At 49.0% G+C, this 25,774-nt stretch overlaps 1 protein-coding gene across 7 annotated transcripts in view; it reads right to left on the bottom strand.

Annotated features, from left to right (window-relative positions):
* Positions 1-515: 515 nt before the first annotated feature.
* Positions 516-25,774, bottom strand: part of AMOTL1 (angiomotin like 1) — a 92,931-nt gene continuing 67,672 nt past the window's right edge. For all 7 annotated transcript variants that reach the window (XM_075417529.1, XM_075417549.1, XM_075417575.1 and 4 more), the window contains 7 exons: positions 18,007-18,152; positions 11,483-11,632; positions 7,422-7,612; positions 5,843-5,968; positions 3,715-3,941; positions 2,671-2,940; positions 516-1,354 (listed from right to left, as the gene is read on the bottom strand). In XM_075417529.1, the coding sequence (XP_075273644.1) occupies positions 1,251-1,354; positions 2,671-2,940; positions 3,715-3,941; positions 5,843-5,968; positions 7,422-7,612; positions 11,483-11,632; positions 18,007-18,152 (1,214 nt within the window). In that variant the 3' untranslated portion in view covers positions 516-1,250. The remainder of the gene's footprint in view (positions 1,355-2,670; positions 2,941-3,714; positions 3,942-5,842; positions 5,969-7,421; positions 7,613-11,482; positions 11,633-18,006; positions 18,153-25,774) is intronic.

Genomic DNA, 25,774 nt, shown 5'->3' with positions numbered 1-25,774 from the left:
CTTCACACAGCTGGTGAGTTGGCCTTCTTACAGACAGCCGCCGCCTCTTACCGAAATCGGGGACTGCACCGAAAATGAGAAACGTTCTGTCCAGGGTAAAACAAGGTGAAAAGAAACCGCAGCTCAGCACAGAGAACAGACGATGCCCATGCTCTGCTTTGCAGTTAAAGTCTTCCTGGCCTGATCCTACACCCCTTGATGCCCAGTCCCACATCAGCTTCAACGGCAGGTTTGTATGCTCAAGGAAGCATACAAGCAAGGATTTGGGTGTAGGCACTGAAAAGAAGCAAAAATCCTGTTCTTACCACAAAAACACTGATTCTTCTGCTGCTATGAACCAGGGCACAGTTAGAGGCATCTTCTGATCTCACACGCAAGCTCAGCTTAACCCCACTGGAAACGCACCCACGCAACCCCCTCTGAACGAGCTTCTGCACCGCAGAGCCCTGCCGGGAGCTGCCGGGATCCCCCCCCAACTTCCCCTCCTGACACCTCCCCACCCTTACAAAAGGGACTGCTTCAGCAGGGTCCTCCTCCCCCCTCTATTCTCATCCTCCATGGGAATTCCAGCCAACAACTGCTCCGACCAAAAAAAGAAGTCTTGGCAAGCTCGGAGGTTGCAAGACACGAATATTTGCACTGTAAATCCAGATCCAAGAGCTACACTGGTCCAGCCAGGAGAGAGGCACCTGACCTGCCCAGGAAAACCACACCGCTTCGGACAAATACTTACAAGAACCGGCCGGGCACATCTACCGACCAATTATTCACCGAAATTACACAGTGAATACTTCTGAGAAATGAATTGATACTGAGGAAGATGCAAGTTTCTCTTGGGTTATCCAGACTCGCCCTGGCCTCAGAAGAGCCGGGATTTCACTCGCTGTCCCAGCTGCGGAGAGGCAGGATAACAGAGCGGCAGTTCGCACCCAGTCTGTAACTTTGCTACCTTCTCTTTACACCAGAAAATGCAGTTTCCTTCTCCCTCAACGATCCCCTTCTCACGCCACATTCCATTTTCAACACCCCTTTCTGCTCAGAAAATCCCAGACGTTCATTTCATCGCTCCTGTTCAGCGCTCTTCACTTCTCGCCTGGTCCAAAGTCTCAACATACCAGACTCAGGCTTCGTTTCGGGCACAAACTTGCTCTTTCTTCAAACTCTCAGGGTTAGTTTTTAAGGTTAGCAGAGCGAGGACCACCTTGGACACAGCTGTATGCACATGAAACCCCAGAGATGCCGTCCTCTGCTCAGATGAGGACTTCCATCATGTCCGTATCTGGAAACTCCGGCTTGTGGAGCAAGCTGCTCACTCTGCCTTTGCTTTCAGGCAGCTTCCCGTGGCTTGAGTTCTCTGCAATGAGAAGAAGGGACAGTTGGTCTTCAGCTCAAATTCATCAGCAAATTGTTCCATGCAAATATAAAACCATTTTTTTGGGCGTGGTGGTGGAGCACATCTTAACTGTATGTCCTGCACGCTGAAAGCCACATTTGCTCAGGAAGCCGAGAACACGTCATGGCGAATTCCCGGCACAATGCCAGGAGGTGCGTTGGTGCGCACAGACCCCAAGGGCAGGCATAAAGATGGTGTTTAAGAGATACAGACCAAAGCACTTCTTTAGCTGTGGCCCTAGAGAGAAACAGGCATTTGTGAAAGGTCTACATCACTTCTCCAAGCTCCTACTTGTCATCTGATCCATGGCAGCTCTCCGCACGTATGCTCCTATTCCGCATCAGGTACAGAATTTAGGAGTTTAAAACACCATGAAGGCAGTACACAAATGATCTGGTAGGTGGTTTAATCTGAAATGCATTACTTTGCCAGTGGGATGGGCTAAGAGAATGCATATGGCCAATTATCACAATGTATGACAGATGTTGTTAGGTGTTTATCTTCATCATCACAGTTCTCGAACGTCAAATTCAGGGAGGAGGAGTACTCTAATTTCTTACAAGCAGGAACAGCTTGAAAGGTTATTCTAAGAGTACCTGGCAACAAATTCTAATCTGGATTGCCTAAAACACAGTAATCCAGAGTTTCAAGGAATCAGTGATACTCTGCCCTATTCGTGATACCTGGCATGTTTTTAGAGGGAAGGCTTGCTTCTGAGGCAAGATGAACACATAGGAAACTGGCTTTTTCAAAATAACGTGAGTAAAACAAACGTGTCCCTTGCTAGGACTGCAAACCAGCAGTTTCCACCTTTCAAAACTAATTAAAATCCTATTTGTTTATGCCCCTGCCCCAAATCTCCACTTTCTCCTTACCATTTCTCCCCAGGTTTCCTTTAAAAATTAGGGAGAAAATGGTGCCTCACTAACCATGGTTTAAGTTGAAAACAAGAGAAGGGTCTGAGTACGTGAGCAGGTGTGCAGTGTTTTCAAGGTGTGAAACTCTGTAATTCTATCTTTGGCAGCATGAGTAATTGCATTTGTTGGAAACTCTGCCTGCCACAGGCAAGGGAGGAGCTTTACAGAAGCTGCCGAGCAGGAACCTCTGCAAAGCCAGACCGGGCAACCCTGGAAAGTTCTCTCCCTACGATTTTAGTTCCCCTGAAGAAACCTTACGATCTGTGAAGGCATCACCCCTCCGTCAACACCGGCGTGTCTCCGGGGATCCGCTGACAGCCCTGGCGTTTCACACCAACGCGGGGATCTGGCAGAGCTCACCCAGTTTCTCGCCGGTCACTCGTGTCCCCGGGGGCCGCGGGGCCGGGCTGTGCGACGGGGTGGTACCCAGGCGTCCGCGGCCGGGGAAGGAGGCGGCTGCGGGCCAGAAGAGCTCGGCGCTTTTGTCTGTCTGGGTGCTGCTGTCTTTGCTGCCCGTTTTCGCGTGGGAGGCCGCCGGCACCGGGACGGGCATGCACGACAAGGAGGGCAGTGGAGGAGGCAGCGAGGAGCTCGATGGGTGGTCGTGGTGCTCCTTCCCCAAAAGTAGCCCTGAAAACACATGGAAGTCAGTCACATCTTGGCTTGAACGTAAGTGCTGTTCCCCTGTCCCACTCAAGAGCTACAAGGCTTTGATCTGAATATGTCACCAGCCCTCAGCTCGGCTTAGCTTTTCCCCTTGACACCTCCTGTTGCTCTTCTCCTGACATCCGCGTGGCCTTCTACAGAAACAGCCTTTTGAGAGCAGCTGCATTTTCCTCCATCCCCTTCTGCACCCCCATCCCAGTGGTACCTACCCCTGGCACAGCCTTGCACGCCTTCCCAGTGCTCATCCCGTGCGGCCCCATGCCACAGTCCTGCAGCCATTTTCCCATTTAGCTGCCGCATCACATCACGCACTCCTATCCAAAGGGACGCTCACCCTCTTGTTTAACCAGGATTTCTTTCTAGCCCGTAATCATTATTCGGTGGTGACTGATGGGTTGGCGGTTGGTCTTCATGATCTTAGAGGTCTTTTCCAACCTTAATGATTCTATGATTTAGTCCCACGAAATTACAAATATCATCTGCATGTGTCTGGGAAGATTTCCCCCAACTATGGCTTGCTATAATCAGTACAGAACAATGAAGAGGATTAAAAATGTAATCAAGATATAACGCAAGGTTAAAAAATGACTGATTTTTTACTTCAGTACAAGAACAAATGTTCTTCCCATGGGAAGTCCTCTGGAAATGTGGCTGTGGCTGGGACACGTGCTAAGCTCAAGCAGGAGGTTTAGGACAAAGCAATGGATGAGCCAAAACTTCACCAGAAACTGAGCTCACCTATGCTTCCCTTCCAGATCTTCTCTTCCTTCTTCTCCTCAGCTATCTGGTTGCTGGTGAGCGAGGTCTGGCGCGAATGCGTGCCTGTTGCAGCGGCGATGGAGGGGACGGACCGAGCCGGTCGCAGGCTGCTGCTGTCGGCTTTCCCAAGGTCCTTCCGTGACCGTTGCTGAAGGACCTTGATCATGGCATCCTTCTCAATTATTTTTGCATGGAGATTCTTTATTCTGCCAAAATATGAACGCTCTGCTTACTGGAATGGAAGAAGCATTTATACAGGCAGCTCTCCCCACCCTGGGGCAGCAGGACGGGTCCTGGGTACGTGCCCTGATCTTCTGTCCCCTCCAGTTTTGAGTGACTCAGACAAGGCAGCTCCCACCAGTTCCTCTGAGGATAACCACGCACCTTGAACCTGGAAGTGTTTCCGGCTCTTACGCCAAAACTGGGAACTCTTTTCTGCAAGGTTAACTGAACTTATCTATTTATTGCTGTAGCTTTACCAACCCAGCAGGAGCAATGAGGGCAGTATCCTGACCGAGCTGTGGATTGCTGCCTTCACCAGAATACAAACACATGGGCAATGTCCACCCCTATAACAAATTGGGGCCAAATCTGGAAACGCTCCTTTGGCAGACTGAGTTAACCCCACGATTCAAGTCTGTCATCAGCTGGAGCAAAGACCCGCTGAAGCGAGCGGAAAGGTTCCCTTTGGTTTTTCTAACAGCTGGGCTGGGTTCTTGCTTCTCCCTCACCACTGCAGAAACGATCAGCACGTGGTGTGCAGAGCCGAGCAAGACTCGCTACTTCTCTCCTACAGACCCCGAAGACTCTCAGATCACAAAAACCAGGATTATCTGAGACTTTTCTCCAGGAATGATTAACACCAAATCATATCGAAAGAGTACAAAACCACATTTAAAAAAAAATAATTATACATATACAATACGACAGCCAGATGACTATATCTTGACTGTGATGTACAACATATAGTCCAATGCAGCTGCATCTTGTGAAGCAGGGAAAGCTAAACTGCCACATCTGGAAAACCTTCACGTACAAAGGAGATAGCTAGTAACTTCATGTTGGCATTAGTTTTCATAATCAGATGTCTAATTTGCAATGAAAACACAAGATCCTAATCTATCTTTAATGAAGCCAATGGCAAAACTCCATTATTTCACTGGAAGCAGGATTAGCTCACATCTGAGTGGAAAACAAAAAACAAACCCAGTAAAAACAATCACCAATTATTTCCACAAACAGCAACAAATACACCTGTTTATAAAAGTGCCTGCAGACTGGTGATTTTGTGGGGAAGCCAACACTGAAGAACAGATTTTAAACAGTTTTTCAGAAAAAAAATAGAGGAATACATAAACTTCCTCCAGGGATTTTTACTCATTAAAGGCCACTTTTCACCAGGAGAGAAGTCTGGATTAAAAACACTGCCCAGGTCTAACACTTACTGAACTACAAGGCCACATGTCCACTTGGGTGCTGAAAATGGAGAAGTATCTGCACCAATGAACGTTAGTCTTGCTGACTACCTGTGCCCAAATAAGTTTATTTTATATCTTCTACTACTTGCAAACACATCTTTTTTAGTGGTGCTTATGGTGCTAAATTTTGCAGGTTTGTTCCTAATCGCCAGCGTGACCGTCACACAGCTTGGATGTGGGAAACTCTGTGTATGTAGAAAGAGCAATAAGCAGGCAAGGAGCGAAGAGCGAGGCAAAGGCAAGCCCTCGCGTTGCTCATTGTGTAGGAGTGGGATTACAACTTCAGCTTTTACGGCCAGACGCTCTTGTTTCCAGAAGGGGATTTTCACTGAGATTAAACAAGCATTTGGCTTCCTTGCATGCTAACCTATTTTCAATATTGGAACAGCCTCTGTTTTGTAAGAAGGTAATCTTGGCACAAAGAAGGTTTAACGGGAAGGTAGGGAGCAAATTATCTAACCACAGCAACTCTTTAATCCCTGTTTTAATGCTGAAGAGCAAAACTAAGTCAAAGTGAAGCTAAGTCCCTCCTTTCCAGGCACGCATGCAGGAGTAGAAGGGCATCCTGGGTTTATCTGCTCCCAACCCCAAACCCCCCGACAAGCAGGTATGGTGTGATGGCCCCTTACGTGTACTCCATGTCCTGGCAGCGCCGGTTGGCTTGCATGATCTCCTCCTCCTCCTGCCAGCCCCGCATCTCCAGTGTGCTCTCGCCGTAGCTGCCGTTGCGTGAGTGGCTCGGGGCCGAGGCGTCCCTGGCAAAGCGGTTCAACACGGTGAGCTGGGCTCCTGAGACCGCGAGGGTGGCTTTTGCAAGCGAGACTGGCGCTTGCAAAGAACGTCCCAAACCTACATCTGAAAAGCAAGCTAGCGATGGTTGCCTGTCAACTGGATGGCTGTCTGGCATTGGGTCATATTGCTGTGGGCTACTCTTCAAGGTCAAGTTGGATGGGGCTCTGAGCAACCTGATCTAGCTAAAGATCCCCCCACTGCAGGAGGGGTTGGGCTAGATGACCTCTAAAGGTCCCCTCCAACCCAAAGCATTCTATGATTCTATGATTCTACTCTTAGCTTGGGTTTTGTCATTAACACCATTAATTAACTGGGCTGATGGAACAGTGAGCATGCTGAAATCATGGGCAACCACCACGGGGTTAACAACCATCCTGAAGGACAGAGTCAGCTGTCAGAGGGACTCACTCACCAGGAAAATGGTCCCAAGTCAACAAGACTACATCACAAACAAGAAATAAAATTGTACGCTTTCGAAAGTGAAAAATGGCACAGGAATTGCTGCCTAGACTGGAGTGCAAAAGAAAAGGATCACCCTGAGTCACGCACTTAACCGCATTTCAAAGGGAAATCTCATTTTAGGATGTTTTCAAGGCATTTGGCTTCTAAGAAACTGGGGCGAGAAGTTATCTGTCCCATCCTCCTCATCGCTGGAAAGCCTCACTGCAGTGCTTGTGTGCCTTCGGGCACCATGCTTTGACACACACAAACTGGAGACAGTCCAGACAAACGCAACAGGAATGGGAAGGGGTCTACACTAGGACATGTGAGGAATGGCTGAAGGAATGAAGTTGGTTCAGGCCAGGGAAGATACAACAGGGGATATCTGTCCTCCAAGGCTGCTACAGTGTTGACTGTCATCTGTTGCTCATCATGTACATCTGGGAAGGACAAGAATCAATAGAGGTAGTTCGCCTCAGAAGAGGTTTAGTTTAGCTATCAGGAGAACTTTTTTAATTTGAAGCTTAATGAAGCAGTGAAACAGGGGACTTATAAGCCACAAAATTTCCCTCGTTACAGGTTTTGAAAGCTAGGTTAAACAACCACGCTGCAGACCATGGGATGGATGCAGCCACATACCAACAGCCCCCGCTCGCTCCATCGGTGCGCTGGGGAGGAGCTGCCTTACCTGCGCTGTGTAATCTGGCGGCCCGAGACTTTGCCCTTGAGGCAACTGCTTGAGCCTGGTGCCTGGATTTGATAAACTTTTGGACCTGGTCAGAAGGGTAAATCCTCTCTTAACCGACTAATGTATCTCACTGGCATGACACCACGGAGAGGTGCATTAACCCTGGCGGCGCGACTCAGCAGGGGAAGGCAAGCAAAATCCAGCCTCGAGAAAACATCCATTCTTTATTATTCCTCCATGCTTTCTGCGGTGAAGAGAGCTGCCCGCATGCAGCAAGGCCATCTTACCTCTCCGTTGCAGCTGTGGCCACGGCATTCATGGCAAAGTGCCTGATCGTACTCTCCTCCAGGTACTTCTGCTCCCACTTGGTCATGTCAGCTTCCAGGGCCAGGATCCTCTCCTCCTTCTCCCGCACCAGCTCCATCAGGGCCGGGGCGTTGTGCTCCGGGAGGCTGCTCGTCTGGTAGCTGCCCTGCCTCTGCCGATGGGAACAGCAAGAGATATTCACCACAAGTACAGGAGCTGCTGGCCATTTTTTCCCCACACCTTCTCCATAGCACACAAAGTCATCCCCACGTCTTTTGACATCCCCAGGGCAGGTGGAAACCCCAGGCTAAACCCCTCAGGTTGCAGGAGGACAGGCAGGTTGGCCATGTGTGCAACCCCAGCACACGCTTCTCCGGATCATGCTGACAGAAGCAGGGGTCCGGCTGCTCCCTGGATGTGCAGGGATTTCATGGGATACGCCAAGCCAAGGCAAAAGGTAGGAAATAAAGCTGGTAGGAAAAAGAAGCAATGAAGCTTTAAAAAATATTCTTACTGGGACTTCACCCCACAGCTGGGCAGTGCTCAGTATGGGCAGGCAGTTATTACCAGAGGGTTTATACATAAATGCAGGGGAAAAAAGCGACATGTAACCTAGCCACATGTAACCTATTTAAAACAGCAGCTGGGAACACACCCCGGACATGGATTTATGCCTGTGTCTCTTGGCACATTAGTTGTCATGTGCCCTCAGGAGATGCATTCTGTGGTGCAGCAGGTACCTTCCCAAACAGAGGGGCAGAAGATCGCCAGGTGCTGCAGGGTGACTCCCATGGGATACTGACCAGCAGCAATGGGTGCATAACCCTTCGCATCTACGCTGTGAGGAAGCAGTCACCCAGGCAGGATTTGTCCCACCCAGTTACGGGAACTTAATTAAAGCACCTAAGTGGCACAGGTAGCTGCCCCGAGCTCATTTCAGAGCCAGTGAAGAGCGGAGGATGGAGATCACAGAATGGTAGGGGTAGGAAGGGACCTCTGGGCATCATCTAGTCCAACCCCCTGCCGAAGCAGGGTCACCTACAGCAGGCTGCAGAGGAACTTGTCCAGGCGGGTTTTCAATATCTCCAGAGAAGGAGACTCCACAACCTCCCTGGGCAGCCTGTTCCAGTGCTCCGTCACCCTCAGAGGGAAGAAGTTCTTCCTCATGTTCAGCTGGAACTTCCTATGCTTCAGTTTGTGCCCGTTGCCCCTTGCCCTGTTGCTGGGATCCAGCCCTCAGCTCAGCAGAGATTGGGTGGGATGAGCCCACACCGCAGGGAGAGGCACGAAGTTCTGGGAGAAGTCAGTAGAATTAAATCTTTTTTTCAATAAAAAATGCAAGAGATTTGTTACACTTTGCAGTGCGCAGTATTGTGTTAAAGGGGAAACCATGTCTTGGCTTCTCACCCATGCTACACCACAACTTCCACCAGCAAAGCGGCTCCCTGGCACAGTACCAGCACACCAGAGCGAGGGCTGCAGCTGCCGTTTCCGTCTTCCAGACCACTTTTCCTCCTTCTAGACACTTCTCTCCTGCTTACAGGGAGCTAGAGACACCAAGGGAGGGCTGCAGCCTTTGCCTGTGCTGTGGTAGCAACATGTTTGGAAGCTGCTTTCTGGAAGTGCGATACAGAGTCGCCCTTAGAAGCAACAGCTGCGACTCTGCTCCTGTAAAAACCAGCACTTACACTTCGAATATCCTCAGATCCCTGGCAGGAAGGTAGTATTTTGGAAGCACGGTCCTGGCCTGTAAATGGCATCTTGGGACGTGGTGGGCGCCTTTCATCTTTGTTCTCAGTCCAAACTTCTGCCAGCCCTGCACACTCCGACGGCAGCGCTAAGATTTTTTTTTGTCCTAGCTCATGCATCACCAATAATGAAGATTTGCCGTTTGGAGTTGGTTACCAACAAGCCAGGAACAGAAGGGACTCTGGCTTGCCATCTCCTTCTGCTGACTCCAGTAAAAAGGAGAAACAAGCTCTTTTTTTTCCTCTGCGATGAGAAAATATTTCAGTAGACATAACTTTGATAACTCAGAGAAGACAGCACATTTTGAAGCAACACAATTCATTGCAGGGTTGTGGCTCATAAAACAAAAAGTATAAATAGTAAAAAATACCCCAGTATCCTCTAAAAGCTACATAGACACATGAAGTCAGAGCATCTTTCTTCTTACAACTTGTTAGAAGGAACTGATGTAGGCATTTGAGAACTGTGGCAAGCCAAAATGCAGCTGCTGATCACAGTGTGGGAAAAAAAAAATAAAACGAAGCAATCTGTAAGTTACAGAGGAATTTTCTGCCAAAATGAGCAGACGTAGCCTGAACTCCCGAGAACTTTGCTGACAGTCCATCCCAGTTACTTAATATATCGATTCGTCTCTATATTCCAGCCCAGAGAACAAACCTTTTTATAGTTCTAGTTTTACCTTCCCTTGAATTTTAATTGAATTTTCTCAAATGTTATTTCATTTACACCAGCTTTAGCATGTCATATCCCACGCAATTTCTTTTTTAAACTGGAGGAGAGCAGGCTAAGGGGCATTTGAGAAGAGCTACTGGAAGAAGACAAGAACAACAAGCCCATGGTGGACAGGGCAAGAAAGACTACACATACTTGTAGAGCAGCAAGGAAGAGCCAAGATGGATGGGAAGGGTCTCCAGGGAGCAGCAGCGACAGTGATGGTGTTGGAGGGGTGCTGGGGGACCTGCCCTGCCCTGGGGCTGCCAGTGAGAAGGAGATGCTCTCAGGCCCGGCCACCTCGTGACCCTGCAAACCGCTGATGTTTCCCAGCCGCATCGCACCGGCAGGATCAGCCCCTCTGCTTTCCGGCAGCACAAGCTCCGTGTGACAGCTGCTTTGGTCTCCACTAACGGCTCATAAACAAGGAAGGGTTATTGTAGCAGATGCATTTCTCGACAGAGCTGTTAGTGAGCCCTTGAAGAGTTACAAGAGCATCATGTTTTGCTTATATGGCTTCGTATATCTGCTTAGCAGTGCCCATGCATTTGTCACTCGGTGCTGGCTGTAACCTGGAAATCCTCCCTGCAACCTCCCCATGCTTCTTGCCCGCCTTTTCACAGATGACTGGACTTTGGGACTTGAGGATGCAGGAGAATGTGAGAGACTGGGTTACCTATCCAGAGGAATCAGTGTGCATAAAATACAAGCGTAACACTATCCCTCTGAGGACACAAGGCTGCCAAAAAAACAAGGGGACAGAAATGCAAAACTACACTTCTAGCCAGTCTGGACTGGACCGATTTTAAATAATTTATTGCCCGAAGATGATGACACTACTGAACCTGATCCTTACAGGTCCCTTCCAACTCAAGATATCCAATGATTCTATAATTTGTCTCCAGATCTGTTATGGACAGAGGTTTCTGTGAACCAAGTACATCAGCTTTGTCCAGAATGAATACTGACCGAGCCGTTGCTCCCACCTAACCCCACATCATCCCACCTTGCTTTTTTAGTAAAAGATCGGCCAGAATCCACGGGCTAAATTTCATGCCCACGTGTACTGCACCTTTCCTCTCCTCCTTCAGTGTGGAGCTGATCTTGCACAGTCTGTGATTGCTGGAGAGAAACCTGGAAGGACATTCTCCCCTGGCAGGCATGGGGGCACAGGCAGGGGCTGAGCCAGGACCTCCCAGCCCCACAGCAGGCAGGGCTCGGCTGTGTCCAGCAGCCCCACTGCAGAGCTCCCCCATCCTCCGCTGAAAATCAGGAGTTAGAATCACAGATCAGTTCGGGTTGGAAGGGACCTTCAAAGATCATCTAGTTCCAACCCCCTCTGTCATGGGCAGGAACATCTTCCACTAGATGAGGTGGCTCAAAGCCCCATCCAACCTCACCTCGAACACTTCCACTGCTGGGGCATGCACAATCCCACCCAAAGGAAAGGCTTAGGTGGAAAGCCCAACGACCTGAACCCAACAGCAGGGTGGTGCCTGGCAGGGCTGCAAGCGACCGCCCTCTTCAAAGGCAACACCGAAGGCCCCGTGCTGGGGTCCCACACAGACCGCCCCGTCCTCACCTGCTGCATCCGCAGTGAGTCCAGCTCCCGCTCCAGGCGCGTGCGCAGCCGCCGCTCCATCTGCTCCCTCTTCTCGCAGGCCGCCTGCAGCTGCGTCAGCGCCTGCTGCAGCTTCTCCACCTTCTCCACGTAGGCCTGCTTCCTGCGCAGCTGTGGGGGGACGGGGGGTCAGCCATGCCGGGGGGTCAGCAGCGACGGGGGCACCGCACACCCACCCTGCACTGCCGGGACCCCCGCTTGTAGGCACGCGTTGGGGTCAAGCATGGCTCTGGCCACTTGCTTCACGGAGCTTCTCCAGGGGAAGGATGGTGCCCCTCTGATGGGCAGGGAAAGAGCACAGCCGGCATCGCTGGGGCAGCTCTACATCTCCTGGGTCAGAGGGAACGTTGCCCAGCTCTTCCACCCGTTGGGGATCTGGTGCCCGTGAAACCCCCCGGCCGTTTCTGAGCAAGAGCCATCATGCTGGTGGATACTCTCTGGGCAAGCACACAGGCTGGCGTCAGCTAAGAGGAATCCTGGTGGGTTTTATCGACTGGTGACACTGGGCACACTGACTGCACCCAAACAGAGTCTCTTCTTTCCAACCCTGCCTATCTGCCCAGGGCAGGTGGAACAAGCTGAGTGCCAGCAGCCAGAAGCGCTCCACCTGCTCCATCCTGCTCATGGTCTTGGCCATGACAATGTACATATGTGCTGGCAGCTAAAGCTGAGCCCTCCTTACGTATATAATGCAATTACTGAAGGGCTAAACATGGCACAAGGATTTTGTAATAGAGAGTTTTATAGCCAGAAATTGCTCAAGCACCATACCCCAAAAGGAATTTGCAAGTGGACTGCACATGTTCAGGGTGCTTAGCGGCTAACCCGCCTTCTCCTGGCCTCCCAGGGCACCCAGTGACACCACAGGGTATCGCGATCGGGGCTCATGGCAGGAGCTGGCACACTCGAGAGCCCTCGGGGAGAGGAGGCTGCAGACACGGGACACGCTGGGCATCAGCTGCACCAGGCAGTGGGATGGGCATCAAAGCCTGTGCTGAAACCTGCTCCCCAGCCAAAACCTGGCACTGAAACGGATGAGCTCACAGGGGCAGGCACAGCTGGGTGTCTGCGAGCAGTCCCTGTCCCTGGGGAGCTCGGACGCTGACCCGAAAACTCGCCCACAGGGCTGTGGCAGCGGGGGCTGCCTGCTCACCCCATGGGCTGCAGTCCCAACCTCGGGAAACCCAGTTCCCCTCTTCTCCCCCAACCTTTTGCCACGAATTTTCTCTTCACAAACATGAATAAATTCACCTTTCTAAAGATATCTGCCTTGCAGTAGAGAAAGCAAAAGTGCACATAAACTGAAGCTGCAAACCCCAAAAGACCCCAAAACACTCTCGACTTCGCCCCCTGACTCGGAAAGGGAGGGTGAATCAGTCTGAATGCTGGGTCACGCAGACTTTGCCAAGCCTCAGTCGGACCCCACCTGCAGCCTGGGGGTTAATGGGAGATACTCGAGGTCATTGCCATGATCACTAAGATCCTCTTTAGGACTTCCAGTCTCCCTCATTTATTTGTACACTTGATCGAGACCTGAAGTTTTTCAGAAGGAAAACAGGAGGCAGCTGACACTGGGGAACTAGATAAATAAGGGAGTCTGGAGAGGCACTGTGAGATGGCAAGGCCAGCGCCAAAACGATATCCTAGTGCCTACCTCTTTTTTAAGTACTTAATTCCCTATGGAACTTAACTGCAATCTGGGTTATGATATAGGAGGTATAGCCACAAAATATCTGTGTCTAAATATCTAGGGGATGTAGTCAGAAGTTTGCTGCCTTGTTCCTGGGCATGTGGAGCAAATAAGCACCAGCGCTGGGTCTCCCCGGCTCTGTGGGGCTCCCCTTCACCCAGAGTCCTCTGCTTAGCCCAGGACTCCCCTGCTGCAATGACGGTGTTTCTTTTTACTTGTGTGATGCTGGATTCACCCAAGTCCTCTCCCACTGATCACAATGATAATAAAAATCTCTTTTTCTTGAAATTCCTCTTCTGCCACCCTAAATCCATTCATGTCAGAGGTGAAGTGAAATATGGTCTTATTCACAGCAAAAGCAAAGCTTGGCCTAAACAAACCTCCCCAGCCAGAGCTGACAATTGGCAGCATGACCTCCCTAGTCCTGCTGTAATCCAGGCTAACGCTTACAGCTCCCGCGGCTTTCCAAGAAAATTAATGAGATTATAATCCCCACTAGTCTCTGGCAGCAGCACGAAGATTGCATTCCTTGGGAGCTCACAACTTGGCAAGACAGACATAGCTTCTTGCTGAATGTGCTATTTTGGCAGTAGGAAGGTGCCTGTGCCACCTCCCAGCTGCACCAGCGTGGATCAGAGAGGGGAAGGGCGCTGCCCCAGGGTCCCTCCGCAGCAGCAGACCTTGTCAGCTCCCTCATGTCCTGCTGGATGCTGGAGGGTCCATCTGTTCCACAGCAGGCAGGATTTGGCTTTGCGGCAGCCCTCTAAGCCCCAGAGTTCACGCGCTCGCCCACGAGTGCACCTCTGCCCGTGTGGGTGAGGCGATGCACACAGGTCCACCGCCTCTGAAAACAGTTTTGTTGGAGACATGCAACAAGACAGTTCCCACACTCAGAAGTTTACAGGGAGGTTCTTGAGCCAATTCTGATTTTTCTATCCTGCCTATAGATTCAGAAGCACAAAATTCACCCACACATTTAAAAAACGAAGTACAAAATGTGGTCATTTAAATTAATGGTCTTGTCAGTGCAGTATGCATCCATAAGGGAGGGGGACTGCGATCAGAAATACATGATACTAAGCTCCACTACCTCACAGACACGCAGACTCAAATAAAAAAACAGCTGGATGGCACCTGGAGATGTACCAGTCCATCCTCCCGCTGCGAGACAGGATCAACTCTCCCTAAAACCTGGCACATGTCTGTACAATCTGTTTACAAACCCTCCAGGGGCAGGGACTCCACAACCTCCCCCAGCAAACTAATTCACGGCTTGTTTTTCTTTACTGCCAGAAAACTTTTACCCCAATGCCTGATCTGGCTTTCTCTTAGGCAATTTAAGCAAATTACTTCTTGTTCTGTTTCCAAATTGTGATCTGCAAGTGCAAGAAGCATTTAATGAAACAACTCACATATTCACAAGATCAGCAAACTTGCCTGAACACTGCCCTTGTCCCAGGGATTAGGAAGATAAAGATGAAGATGAGCTGAGGCTAAAAGGGGATGATCCAAGCAAATAAATTTGAGTAAAGATGAGAGGGTCTTGGAAAAATATCTGCACTAGGAATGTAACTCCAGTTTGAGCTACAGAGTATCTATTCTATAGATATGAGATTTTAGTTAAAGACTGTAAGAGATGGGGAATCTACTGTCACCCTAAGCAGGTTGTTTCAGTGTTAATTACTCTAACTATTTATTTCCAGCCTGATTTTCTCAGCTGCAGCCCCCAAACACTGCATCTCATTATTTCTCCTTATGTTAAAAAGCAACATTTAATCTGGCTGACAGCAATCCCTTCTTCATGTTCATGTGCACGGACTGGAGCTCAGCCACCTCTTCACTTTAATTGTTCACAGCAAAGAACAGCTTCTGGCCCCAAATAACTTCTACAGCTGTTTTCTGAACCTTCTCCAATTATTCAGTGTTCCATCCAAAGCGCAGACCAGACACACGATTCCAGCAGCAGTCTCCTAAATGACATGCGGTGGTAATACCACCTACATATTTTTGAATTAAATCCTTCTACTAGCAGGCACTCAGGATAACACAGATTTACATAGTACACTATCTTATGTTAATTCAACTTAGAAAATACTGCTTATTTCTCAAGCCTTGATTTAATTAGCTTTTAAACTTAATTAAAATCTGCTGGTAGAAGAAATCTGGGTGGATTTACAAAACAGGGCATGAGGTAGAGCTCTGTTAATAATAATAGCAATTTTTATTTGAGTGATCCTGTGTTTCCTTCAATATATTCCAAATTATGGTAAAAATCCCTGGTTTAAGATGAAGGTTCAAGACTTTAACAATATCTGCTGTGTATGTGTTGAACCGAGCTCCAGAAACACCAGACACTGTTGAAAAGGTGCTCTGATTTATGTTGAAACAAGCCAACAGCAAGGGAAAGGAGCACAGGAGCTTAGGCACACGCCAGCAGCCACAGATTAACTGCACTTCACCCGAGTTCCATGACACTGCCTTGAACAACTAAAACAGGGCAGCTGGGATAAAATTCATTCGAACTCCCACTAGAATGAATAAAGCAGTTAACCCTACCAGGTCAACATGGGTGTGCTCAGGCTGAGGGCTCTGACAAACACCATTGCATCACCTTCGCATGTTGTCACTTCTGAGATCTACCATGCCCTAGGCAAGAGGTTACCACCTCCACAACATCTACCATGCCCCGGGCAGGAGGTTACCACTCTATAACACTTGCCATGCCCTGGGCAGGAGGTTAGCAGCTCTCTAGAGGGGAATATTTGCCCTCTCCTCAGCTCCACCAGTCCACAATCCAGGATCCTAGCTCCGATCCCCAACAGAGGCACATGTCTGTTTTGTGACTGGACTAGCAACTGGCAACTGCAAAGCTCTTGGAGACAGAGCCCTAGAGCTGCAAATGTATCTACTACAACCCAGCAGGCACAGGGTAGCTTCCTACACCATGCCTGGAAATCTGCATTTGTGCTTCTGCTGCCTTCTCCAGTGTGTATTCAGCAAGTCAGCGTCACCTGCCAACACCTCGCTGACAGTCTGTAGAGCAGCCAGGAGCTAAACGTCTTTCTTCCCACCCCTTGAGTGATGCCTCAACTGCAGGAGCACGTGTTGCCACATAAAACATTCCTTTATTCAGCTACTTCGTAATGAAATGCAAATAAAAAACCTCTGGCTGTCTTCAAGGCAAACAGTGTCAAGGGAATTCTGTACAGATTAAAGGTACACTGGCTCCTACAGCTGTCCCAGAGGGACTCCCCCAAATGCTCTGGGATGGTGAGCAGGCTTTAGTCTAACTGACAAAGGAGCAGTTAAACTTAATGTGATCTTCTTCTTGCTGCTAAGTGTATCCCCCGTAGGCAGTAGAGTTATAAAAATGTTTCTAAAGAGGAAGTCAAGATGGTCTAATGGTCAGGAACAAAACAGCAATGCCTTCAGCACTTACATATAGTACCCTAAATCTTCCTGACTCTAAGGAACCGTTAGGTAGCCTAACAGGGTTCTGCAACGCTGGATACCCTGACAAAAAACATGCAAGTATCACTGAGATCAATTCACTCTTCATCTTTCTAAGACAATGAATTGCACTTAAGTCACTTGCAGGTATCTGAGAAAAGACCTTGCCTGCTCCTCACAAGACCCCGTGCATCCCTGCACTCGGCAGACTCCTAAGGATTCACCCCCAGCCCAGCCCTGCAGGCAGGGTGCTGGTGGGAAATGCAGCACTGAAGGGGAAAAGACCTGCCCAAACCCAGGCCAGCAGCCTGTGCCAGAGCAGGAACCTCTACCCAAGCCTGCTAGGTGCGCATCCTCCCCCTCCGCAATGGCCTGCGCACTCAGATGGTAAGGATTATGTTTATTTTATTCCCCACAAAACCTTCTCCCTCTTTGCTGGTCATAGGGCTAGAGATTTTAGAGCCAAAAAGGCTGGTTTTGACAGCCTTGCCTGATCTGCCAGTGAGTTATTAAATCCACGCGTTTTGGTTGAAGGTCTTAAGGAACAAAATAAATTGAGATTCAGAGACCTCTAATAATGGAGAACTGACATCACTCTTAGTTATAGTTAAAATTGACCGTTATTTCCACTTTGGATTTGTGTAACTCAAGCTTCCAGCTACTAGATGTTCCGTACTTGCCTGCCAGTCTGAAGAGCCCTCTCTTACTGGGATTTCTCGTCCCATCTGAATACCTATTCTCACTATCAGGCTTACAGGAGCATTGCTTAAAGACCTCCTGGGGATTCTGCACAGATGACACTTCTTGGGTTTCATGGTACGATGGGGTTTTTTCAGCTCTCAAACAAAACCTGTAGCTCTTTATAGCTCTAAATGCTGGAAGGCCTGCCTCCAGCCTGATCAGCCAGTTGTTTTAAGACCACTGTTTAGATGCGAAGTTACTGAGTCCTGCACTGCTGCGCACATCCCAAAAACCTCCTGGCATTCTTTGGGCAGAAGTGGGACACACCAGCATCACATGTTTGTATCGCAGTCCCAAGTCAGTGGGAAGGTAGCTTTTTACTTGGTCCTACCATTACCCCAGCCATCAGCTAGTCGAGTTTGGCGATGCTCCTGGTTACATGTTGAAGGCTCTGCTCTAAAGTATTTATGGTTGTGGTCTCCTGTGCTTGCTTGCTTGGCTCAGCACTGTATAACTACACCTTTTCTCTATGGCAGGGCCACTGCAAGGGGAGCAGGAAGACCTGCCATGCTGTGGCTAGAAGAGGTTCAGGGCCTGGATGGATAAAGCCCTACCCATGAGCCAGCACTAGCCTCAGAACAGAGAAGTGATGCCCATGCCTCACCTCCTCTTCCAGTTTGATGACCTTGGCTTGAGCGTTGTTTAGGGCCTGGTCGAGGATTTCGATGTGCCTCCGCTGGTCCTCGTTGGCAGAGCGCATGGCTGCCAGCTCCATCTCCAACTTCTCCTTCTCCTTCAAGTGCTCTTTGTCTGGAAGAAAGACAAGAATAACAGTCACTTCAGGAGGTCAGCGCGCAGGCCCTGGCCCATGCGCCAGAGGTAAGCTGCCACCTCCCTAGAAAAGCAAAAGCTATGCGAAGCAGCAGCGAGCGGGGCCGTTACAACATGGTGCTGTGACACAGCAGGCAAGGATTTTCTGCTGCCAAGGATCAGCCTCTCGGTGCCCAGCCTTACACAAGCACCAGGGGCAGAGACAAGAGGCAGCCTGGGCTGCATCTGCACTAGCAGAGCTTGTGGACCTGAGCACTGCCTCGTAATTGTCCACTCTGCTGAACTGCCAGCACATTCCCCAGCAAGATTTTGGCTTGCACCGGCTGCTCCTTTCCCACACCGCACCCAGGCCCTGCCTGGGGACAGCCTACATCAAGGACTGGTTATAGCTGCCAGCTTGGATGCTGCTGCCCTTCTCTGAGGGGCAAGGAACCTTAGCCCCACAGATGTGGGCTGTGCTGTGCCCGGTTCATTTTATTTACAAGGATGGAGATCATGAGATACAGAACATGTGAAGAAACCAAATAATAAACACAGATCTCTTCTGGACAGCCTGAAAATGGGAAGAGGGGAAAGCAATAAGAAAGAATAAGATAGGAGGCATCTGAACGGGCTTTCTCTGGCCATGCAGAGCAAAGGGGGCCATGGGAGGCACTTCAACCCTGTGGTGGCCCTGGGTCACTTTCTAGTCCTGCATGATCCAAGGGACCAGCAACCAGTGCTCCCCTCCTGTTAAGCGTCTTAACGCATCAGGAACGAGACTAAAACACATAGATAGCCTCTGCGTCAAAAAATCACCCCTTTTTTGGAGAAGTTTTAAAATGACGTTAAGAAAAAAAAAAAGTCAGTCAGCTTTGCTCACATCTTTTTCTTTGGCAATAATTTGCAGGCCATCATTGACTTTGCTGGCAAGCTGCCTGGGGAAAGGCTCAGCTCCATCCACCTCTGCCCTGAAAGTGCCGAGAAGCCATTTCAGGGAACATGACCGTCGCAGGCCGATCGCCAGATCCCCGATGTGGGACCACAGACAGTTAACGACTGGAGGGAGCAGGGATGGAGGTTTCATTCAGTGAAATCTGGGATTTCAAAATCTGGCCTTCATTATGAATGACAACAAAAATAGAGCACTTGCAAAGATTCCAAGAAGGAAAATTTATTCCAAAAATTAATTTGGCATCAATTAAATGTTGGATTGATTTTTGAATTTTTAAACACAGCATTGTAGAATTCATTATTTTTTAAATGAAGTGAGAAGTTGCTCCAAAAACATTGAAATGTGGAAAATCTGCCCCTAACATCCAGCCTGTCCCACCTGAGCATGACCGCTCCAGCTGGAAGCCCAGCCACCCACCTGCCTCTGAGGGTCAGGAAATTTCACGTGGCCGAAGCCAGCCCATTTCAGACCTCAAGTGTCCCCAAAACAGCCTTATTTGTCCTTAATTACAGGTGGGATGAGAACAGCATTAATTGACACACTACAAGTAGGTACCTACAGTGAGGTGAGACACATATGAGCTGAGCCATGTGAAACAAGGTGTAGAACCAGTGGCCGAGGTGAGCCCAAACCCACCCAGCTGTCTTCCCGTCCATCCTAAAAGGAGGAATTCAGCACCTCACCAAAATGAACCCTGGCAGCAACATCGGCACATTGGCCTCAGCAAGGCCCATGAGCAAGGTCCAGCAAGTGCTGCGCACACCACCCCCACCGACTGCCACCATGAGCCATCTCAGTGTGACATGGCCTTAATCTTCGCACGTTGGCAAGGGATTTTATAGTGGACATGCAGGTCTCTTCCTTCAATGCAAAGACATTTATTTCAGTGAGATTGACCACAAGGAACATTAATACCTATAGCACAAAAGTTGGATTTGAAACCCATGTTTCATGTTACACATGAGGACAGTGTGCAGAAAAATGGGACTTGTGACCTTCACTTTCAGCTTTCGTCTGGGGAACTCGAAGCACTCAGCTTGCCCTGCTGCATCACATTTTTTAACCCCCCTCCCATAAGGAGCACAAGATTACGCTGTACACAAAATGACCACTGAACCCACTAGAAAGCTGGCAAAAAAATACACTCAACAGCTCTCAACTCTTCTCCGCATCAGCTTCTCCTTGCAAAATGATGAAGGCACATTTTATAAGTACTTTCCCATATTGCATTAATTTCTAGTAAAGAAGAACTTTGCTGAACATACCTTAAATTCTCTTCAAGTACATACAGGTATCCTTAAAATCTAAAAATACTGTTTTACTGTGCTACACTTGCGTATACCTTCTGCCCAGGCATGCACTTTTCACCTAACAGGTTCCAGCTAATAACTATTTTTATTTTCTGGTGGCTCACTGCAACATCTCGTCACTGAACAGTCCCCAAAATGCTTCTCTGCTGTAGTTTACTGTTGTAATCCCACAGCTTTCCACCCATTGCCTCTGACTGTTGTTCCTCAACACACTGAGGACATTACACCTATACTCTGGCAGGGTAGAAGAAAGAAGAGATAAAGCAAAGACCCTGCTATGGTGCTTTGCAAACAGGCTTTTTGAGTTGTCAAGTTTGGTAGGTCCACCAAAAGATCATTCTTGACCCTGCTTTGAAGTAGAAACATTAGACAGAAAGACACACCCCGTCTTTGCCACTCATTCCCTACAGTTGCATGCATCCCCCAGCTTTTCACACAGACCTCACACAACAGAAGGTTTTGATCTGATCAGTCTTGAAAGAAAAACAAGGAACATGTTTCTAACATACCATTTACCTATATCCGTTGAACGTGTGCCCTCAAAGCCATCCATAACTAAACACTACATTTTATCTAAGCTTCAACTTATTTGACCAGTTTAATGACCACCTCAATACATCCCCAACTGCTTTTCTCCTTGCTGCAATATTGCAGAGTGGTAAGACGGACATACTTTAAAGACACTCCTTGTTCCTACAGAATGACCACTACTGGCAGAAGTAAAGAAATTACATGATGGAAGTGAGAGCCCAATTTGGCTGCAGGAGATTTGCTGAAAACAAGAATGGCTCCCATTACCACGTCCCTTGTGGTGTTTCCAACAATTTCTCTTACGCAGGTTTGCCTTTCCCGATGGTGGCTCGTTGTTCACAGCTGCTAATTTCAGACACTCGGCGGTGACTGGGCCTTTCTTGAGTGAAACCTGCAGGGCTTCTTTAGCCTCTCGTCAGTCTTGTGACTCCTGACATGGCAAGCGTGTGGAGGAGCTCTGCCGTCCACCATCCACGGGTGTACGCCGCGGCAGCTGCTGCTGGTCACCCTCGGACCAGCTGATTCACCAGGATGGGGCACTCTTCTGCTCATCCAGCTCAAGCTGGGACTTGGCCAACTCCAGCGGCCTGACCTTCCCAAAGGGTGCCAGGGTGGTGACGGAGGGGGCTGAACAGTGGGACGGGCCCCTCGTGCCCTGCCACTCTGCCCAGAGCAATGGGCAGAAGGAATCTGAAGTGAGGACAGGACCTTGTTGCCTGCTCCAAAGACCTTTCTGCAGCTGGTTCCCACCCCATAAGAATAAGCAGAAAAAATGAATAAATAAAGTCCATTCACTCCATGCAGCCAACCAGGAGGACGTTTTCCACAGCTTTACTAAATTCTTTGCACATTAAACAGGGCCAGGTTGCCAGGTCCAGACACTGAAGTTTTCCTCCAGAGGAGCAGCAGAGCCACTGTCCGTCCATCAGTCGCTCTGCCCAAGCCTCGCTGCAGCTCCCTGCAGCTGTGGTTTGATGCTGACTAGGGTGGCCCAAGGCAGGCTGGGAGCAGCAACGCAGAACTGGGAAATGAAGCACTTCTTTCCATCCCCACTGGCAGGTCTCCGTGAGGAAAAAAAAGAAAGAAGATACAAATGCCAAGAAAGCTCATTGCAATCTTCTCCTCCTGCAGTTTTGCTCACAAACAGCACAATCCTGACAGTTCTCCAGTGTTTGGGCCACACCAGCACCAAGAAAAGGCTGAGAAGCTGCAGGAGATTGCGCTTGAGTCCCAGAGTCCATTTTCTCATGTGGTGATTAACAGGGATTCTGCACTGGCATTAGTAATTATGATCAATTGTAATGTATTTAACAGATGGTTCGGGGTACAGGGTTGCCCATGGTCAGCAAGCTAAGCAGGGATGCAGAAAGGTTTGGTGCTCCGTTGTCAGAGGAAGTCACCAAATCTCCATTGAAACTCTTGATGGCTTTCCCCAGCCTACGAAGTATCATGGGCAGCTTAAACTTGGTCTCATTTACATCCTAGGCATTTCCATTTGCATGTCATGAAATACAAGTCAGGGGAGAATTTGACCTTCATGTGTTGAAAACTTCAATCAGATTTCCCACACCCCTTCCCTTCAGAGGGCAGGAGGAAGTCAAGCAAAACAGACCCATTTTTCTATACAACACCGTTTCTTTAGGACGCTGCTCACCTCAGTAGGTGCCCTTGGCTCTGGCACTGGAACAGGCTGCCCAGGGAGGTTGTGGAGTCTCCTTCTCTGGAGATATTCAAGACCCGCCTGGACAAGGTCCTCTACAGCCTGCTGTAGGTGACCCTGCTACGGCAGGGGGGTTGGACTAGATGACCCACAGAGGTCCCTTCCAACCCCTACCATTCTGTGATTCTGTACATGGGGGCAGTGGCTTCCTGCCCTCCCCACATGCAGCTCATGGCTGTGAAACCTCCCTCTCACTCACCCCTGAAACTTCTGCCTCTGCCCTGATTACTTCCTGCCTTAATAGCGAATGTCTCTCACACTGCCCGAAACCCCACTCTCAAAAACATCTGTTGTGAGCATTTTCTTTGGCTGGATTCATTCGATGGGAATATTTCTTTGCCTGGGATATTTGGGACAGCGATACATACACAAGTATGTGGCACATCCACTGCATGCTCCCACAAAGTGTAAGGCTCTACCAACACCCTGCCAAAACTGTCTACACATCCCCACCAATGGGTACAGAGCCACGTGGATGGGCACAGGCCCCAATCTGCCTCAGACACCTGAGAAAACAGCCCCTTGGAGGAAATCCTGCTCTGACAGAGTGTCTCTAAGTCCAGAAATCCCAGAAAAACACACAAAATTCTCAGACTCCACCAAAACAAATCTTTCCTGTGGTATGCTGTATCTTAAGCTTTCACTCTGCTCTGTGCCCTTGAAACCATCCTCAGTCTTCTTGCCCCTCCCTTCCCACAGCATCTCTCAGCCTCCTCCTGCCTGGCTCTTCTCTCGCACAAATGCCTAGCACTTAATACTTTGAGGCACGCAGCCTGGCTTTGGCTGCTCTTATTACAAAGAATAAGAGTTTTTGTCACCTCCGGTCTCCACCTCAGAGCGCACGACCGCTCTGCACTGTTGCGCTGCTAATGGAGAGTTCTGCGAGGAACTGACAAATGATCCCTGCACGTCCTGCCTTGCCAGACTTTTTTTTCAGGGAGTTTTTCCTATTACTGGAGTTTTATTATTAATTATTAATTCTGCATTTGCAGTATTACCAAGAACGAGCATTAAAAAAACCTCCAGAGTTTTATCTTTCCTTCTTCATTTCACCATGAGACTGGCTTAAAAATGGTAACTTTTAAGGACCTGCTGATGTTGGAGTCTTTGTATATAACTTGGTTGCGCATGTTAAGGGTCATGTTTTCATGCTGTTTTCCATAAATGTAAGGACTAGAAATGTGCTTGTGCTTTCCTAATAAAAACAGATTTGCATTTACTAATCTGACTTAATAAGCTACTACCCTTAGGAAAAACAACAAACACCAGTTTCACAACAAAACTGCAACAGCTGATGGGAGCGCATGTAGGCACCACTTTTTCTCTTCTCCTAGAAACGACTGTTTCAGTCTCAGCAGACACTGTACACACCGCAGCTAGAACAGGCTGCACCCTTTCTCCTCTCAGTTTTCTGCCCGAGCATCCCATCAAAAGATGAGAGGAGGGTACAGACCATGCTTGCAAAACCCCCAGGTTGGCAGTGGGGTGCAACCCCGGTCATGGTCTGCCCCTGGACTCATAAACATCAGTGTATAAATGCAGTCAGCAATAGAGAATTTCCAAGCAAAACCTTTTATGGGCTCTCCGAGGGGTGTTTTAGGCTGATACCCTGACATCGAGGTCATTACTGTGTGTGCTCCAGCAGCCCAAAGAACATAACTGAAGAGGACCTGCTTTACATGTGCCCATTTTTCTATTCTTGGAAGCACTCTGCACTGCATTAGTAACATTCAGCTCTCTGGCCTAGCCAGGAGACACTCCAAGCATCCAGCCCATCTTACGTGATAGGATCCAAAAAGCTATATTTGTTCAGAAGCTGTGAATTGATAGCAGCAATATGCTGAGCACACAGCGCAAAGCTTTACTGCTAGATATTTATCAGTAGAAGCACAGAGCATGTTTATGTGCTGGAAAATGACTCAAATTGAGTCCATCCTGGTGATTTAACACCCCCTGGTAGCTACCAGTATATAGGAACACTGCCAGGCTGTCTCTATATGAAGACAGCAGACCCCAGTCTGCAATTTGCACTGTGCAACTCACCCTGTTTGAACTCTTCCCAGGGATGACAAGACTTACATAGCAATGCTATTTTCTTTAACAGATCATCCCCTTGGATTCGCAGCAGTATCTACACGGCCTTAAGGCATCTGCTAATATGCAAAAGCTAACGCAGTCATGGCAGAGATCATTAGATTCTCTTCTGGTTTGTGTACACATGCACCAGGTTATCAGCAAAGCTGCCACGCTGGCATCGTCGCTGCTGGTGGGAGCTAGGAGAAGGCTCTCCTGCATTTGGAGCAGCCGCTGGATATTGCAGGGCTGGCGGTGAGGCACGCTGAGTGGTATCAAACACTGCACTGCTAATGGAGGTGGTCAGTTCTCCACTTAAGGATTTGCAGTTCATCTTCCAAGGAAGCTCTTCGTGCGATAAATAAAACAGAAGGATCAGTTGTACACTGCATTTAGCTCCAATGGGATTGAAGCCTGCAGGGTCCCGCACAGCTCCCAGGCGGTCAAGCCCTTCGGGAAGCGTGCTGAAGATGCTCAGGATACACGAGAAGCCACGCGCTGTCACACAGCACCCAGCTGCTCGGGTCTGGGTTTGGGCGGTCACACGGAGCCGTAGCACGTGGCAGGGAAATGCTGTGGCACTGGGCTCAGTCATTATGGGAGCCTTTACTTGACAGGAATGGATGCTTTTCACAGCAGTGGAAGTTGTAAAATCTCTGTCTCTTCCACCCTTTCTGAAAAGCAGGGTCCAGCTCTGCTCTGCCTTCTGTTAGTCAACTCCTGCCACTGACAAGTCAGCAGAGGTTGTTCTGGGCTTATCCCAGCCAAGAGAAGAATCTGGCTTCTCTAAAACCATGCATCTCCAGAGACGAGCCCTGCAAACAGCGCTTCACAATTTCAGATAAATGTTTATAAAAAATAAGCTAAGTTGTGTTACCATTAACTCCCACTGCCTGGTTCTGGTGCTCAAAGAGGAAAAAAAACAGCCTGAAAAATCCAGTCTACAGCTTAAATAAGAGTATGTGATGAATTAGCTGAGTAAAATCAAGCCATAAGGACAATAACAATTAATAGTAAAGTATTCACCTCCCCT

The sequence above is a fragment of the Opisthocomus hoazin genome, chromosome 1, assembly GCF_030867145.1.
Source record: "Opisthocomus hoazin isolate bOpiHoa1 chromosome 1, bOpiHoa1.hap1, whole genome shotgun sequence".
Lineage (NCBI taxonomy): Eukaryota > Metazoa > Chordata > Aves > Opisthocomiformes > Opisthocomidae > Opisthocomus > Opisthocomus hoazin.
Note: the sequence above shows the minus strand (reverse complement) of the source record. Positions and strands in the feature narration are given on the sequence as shown.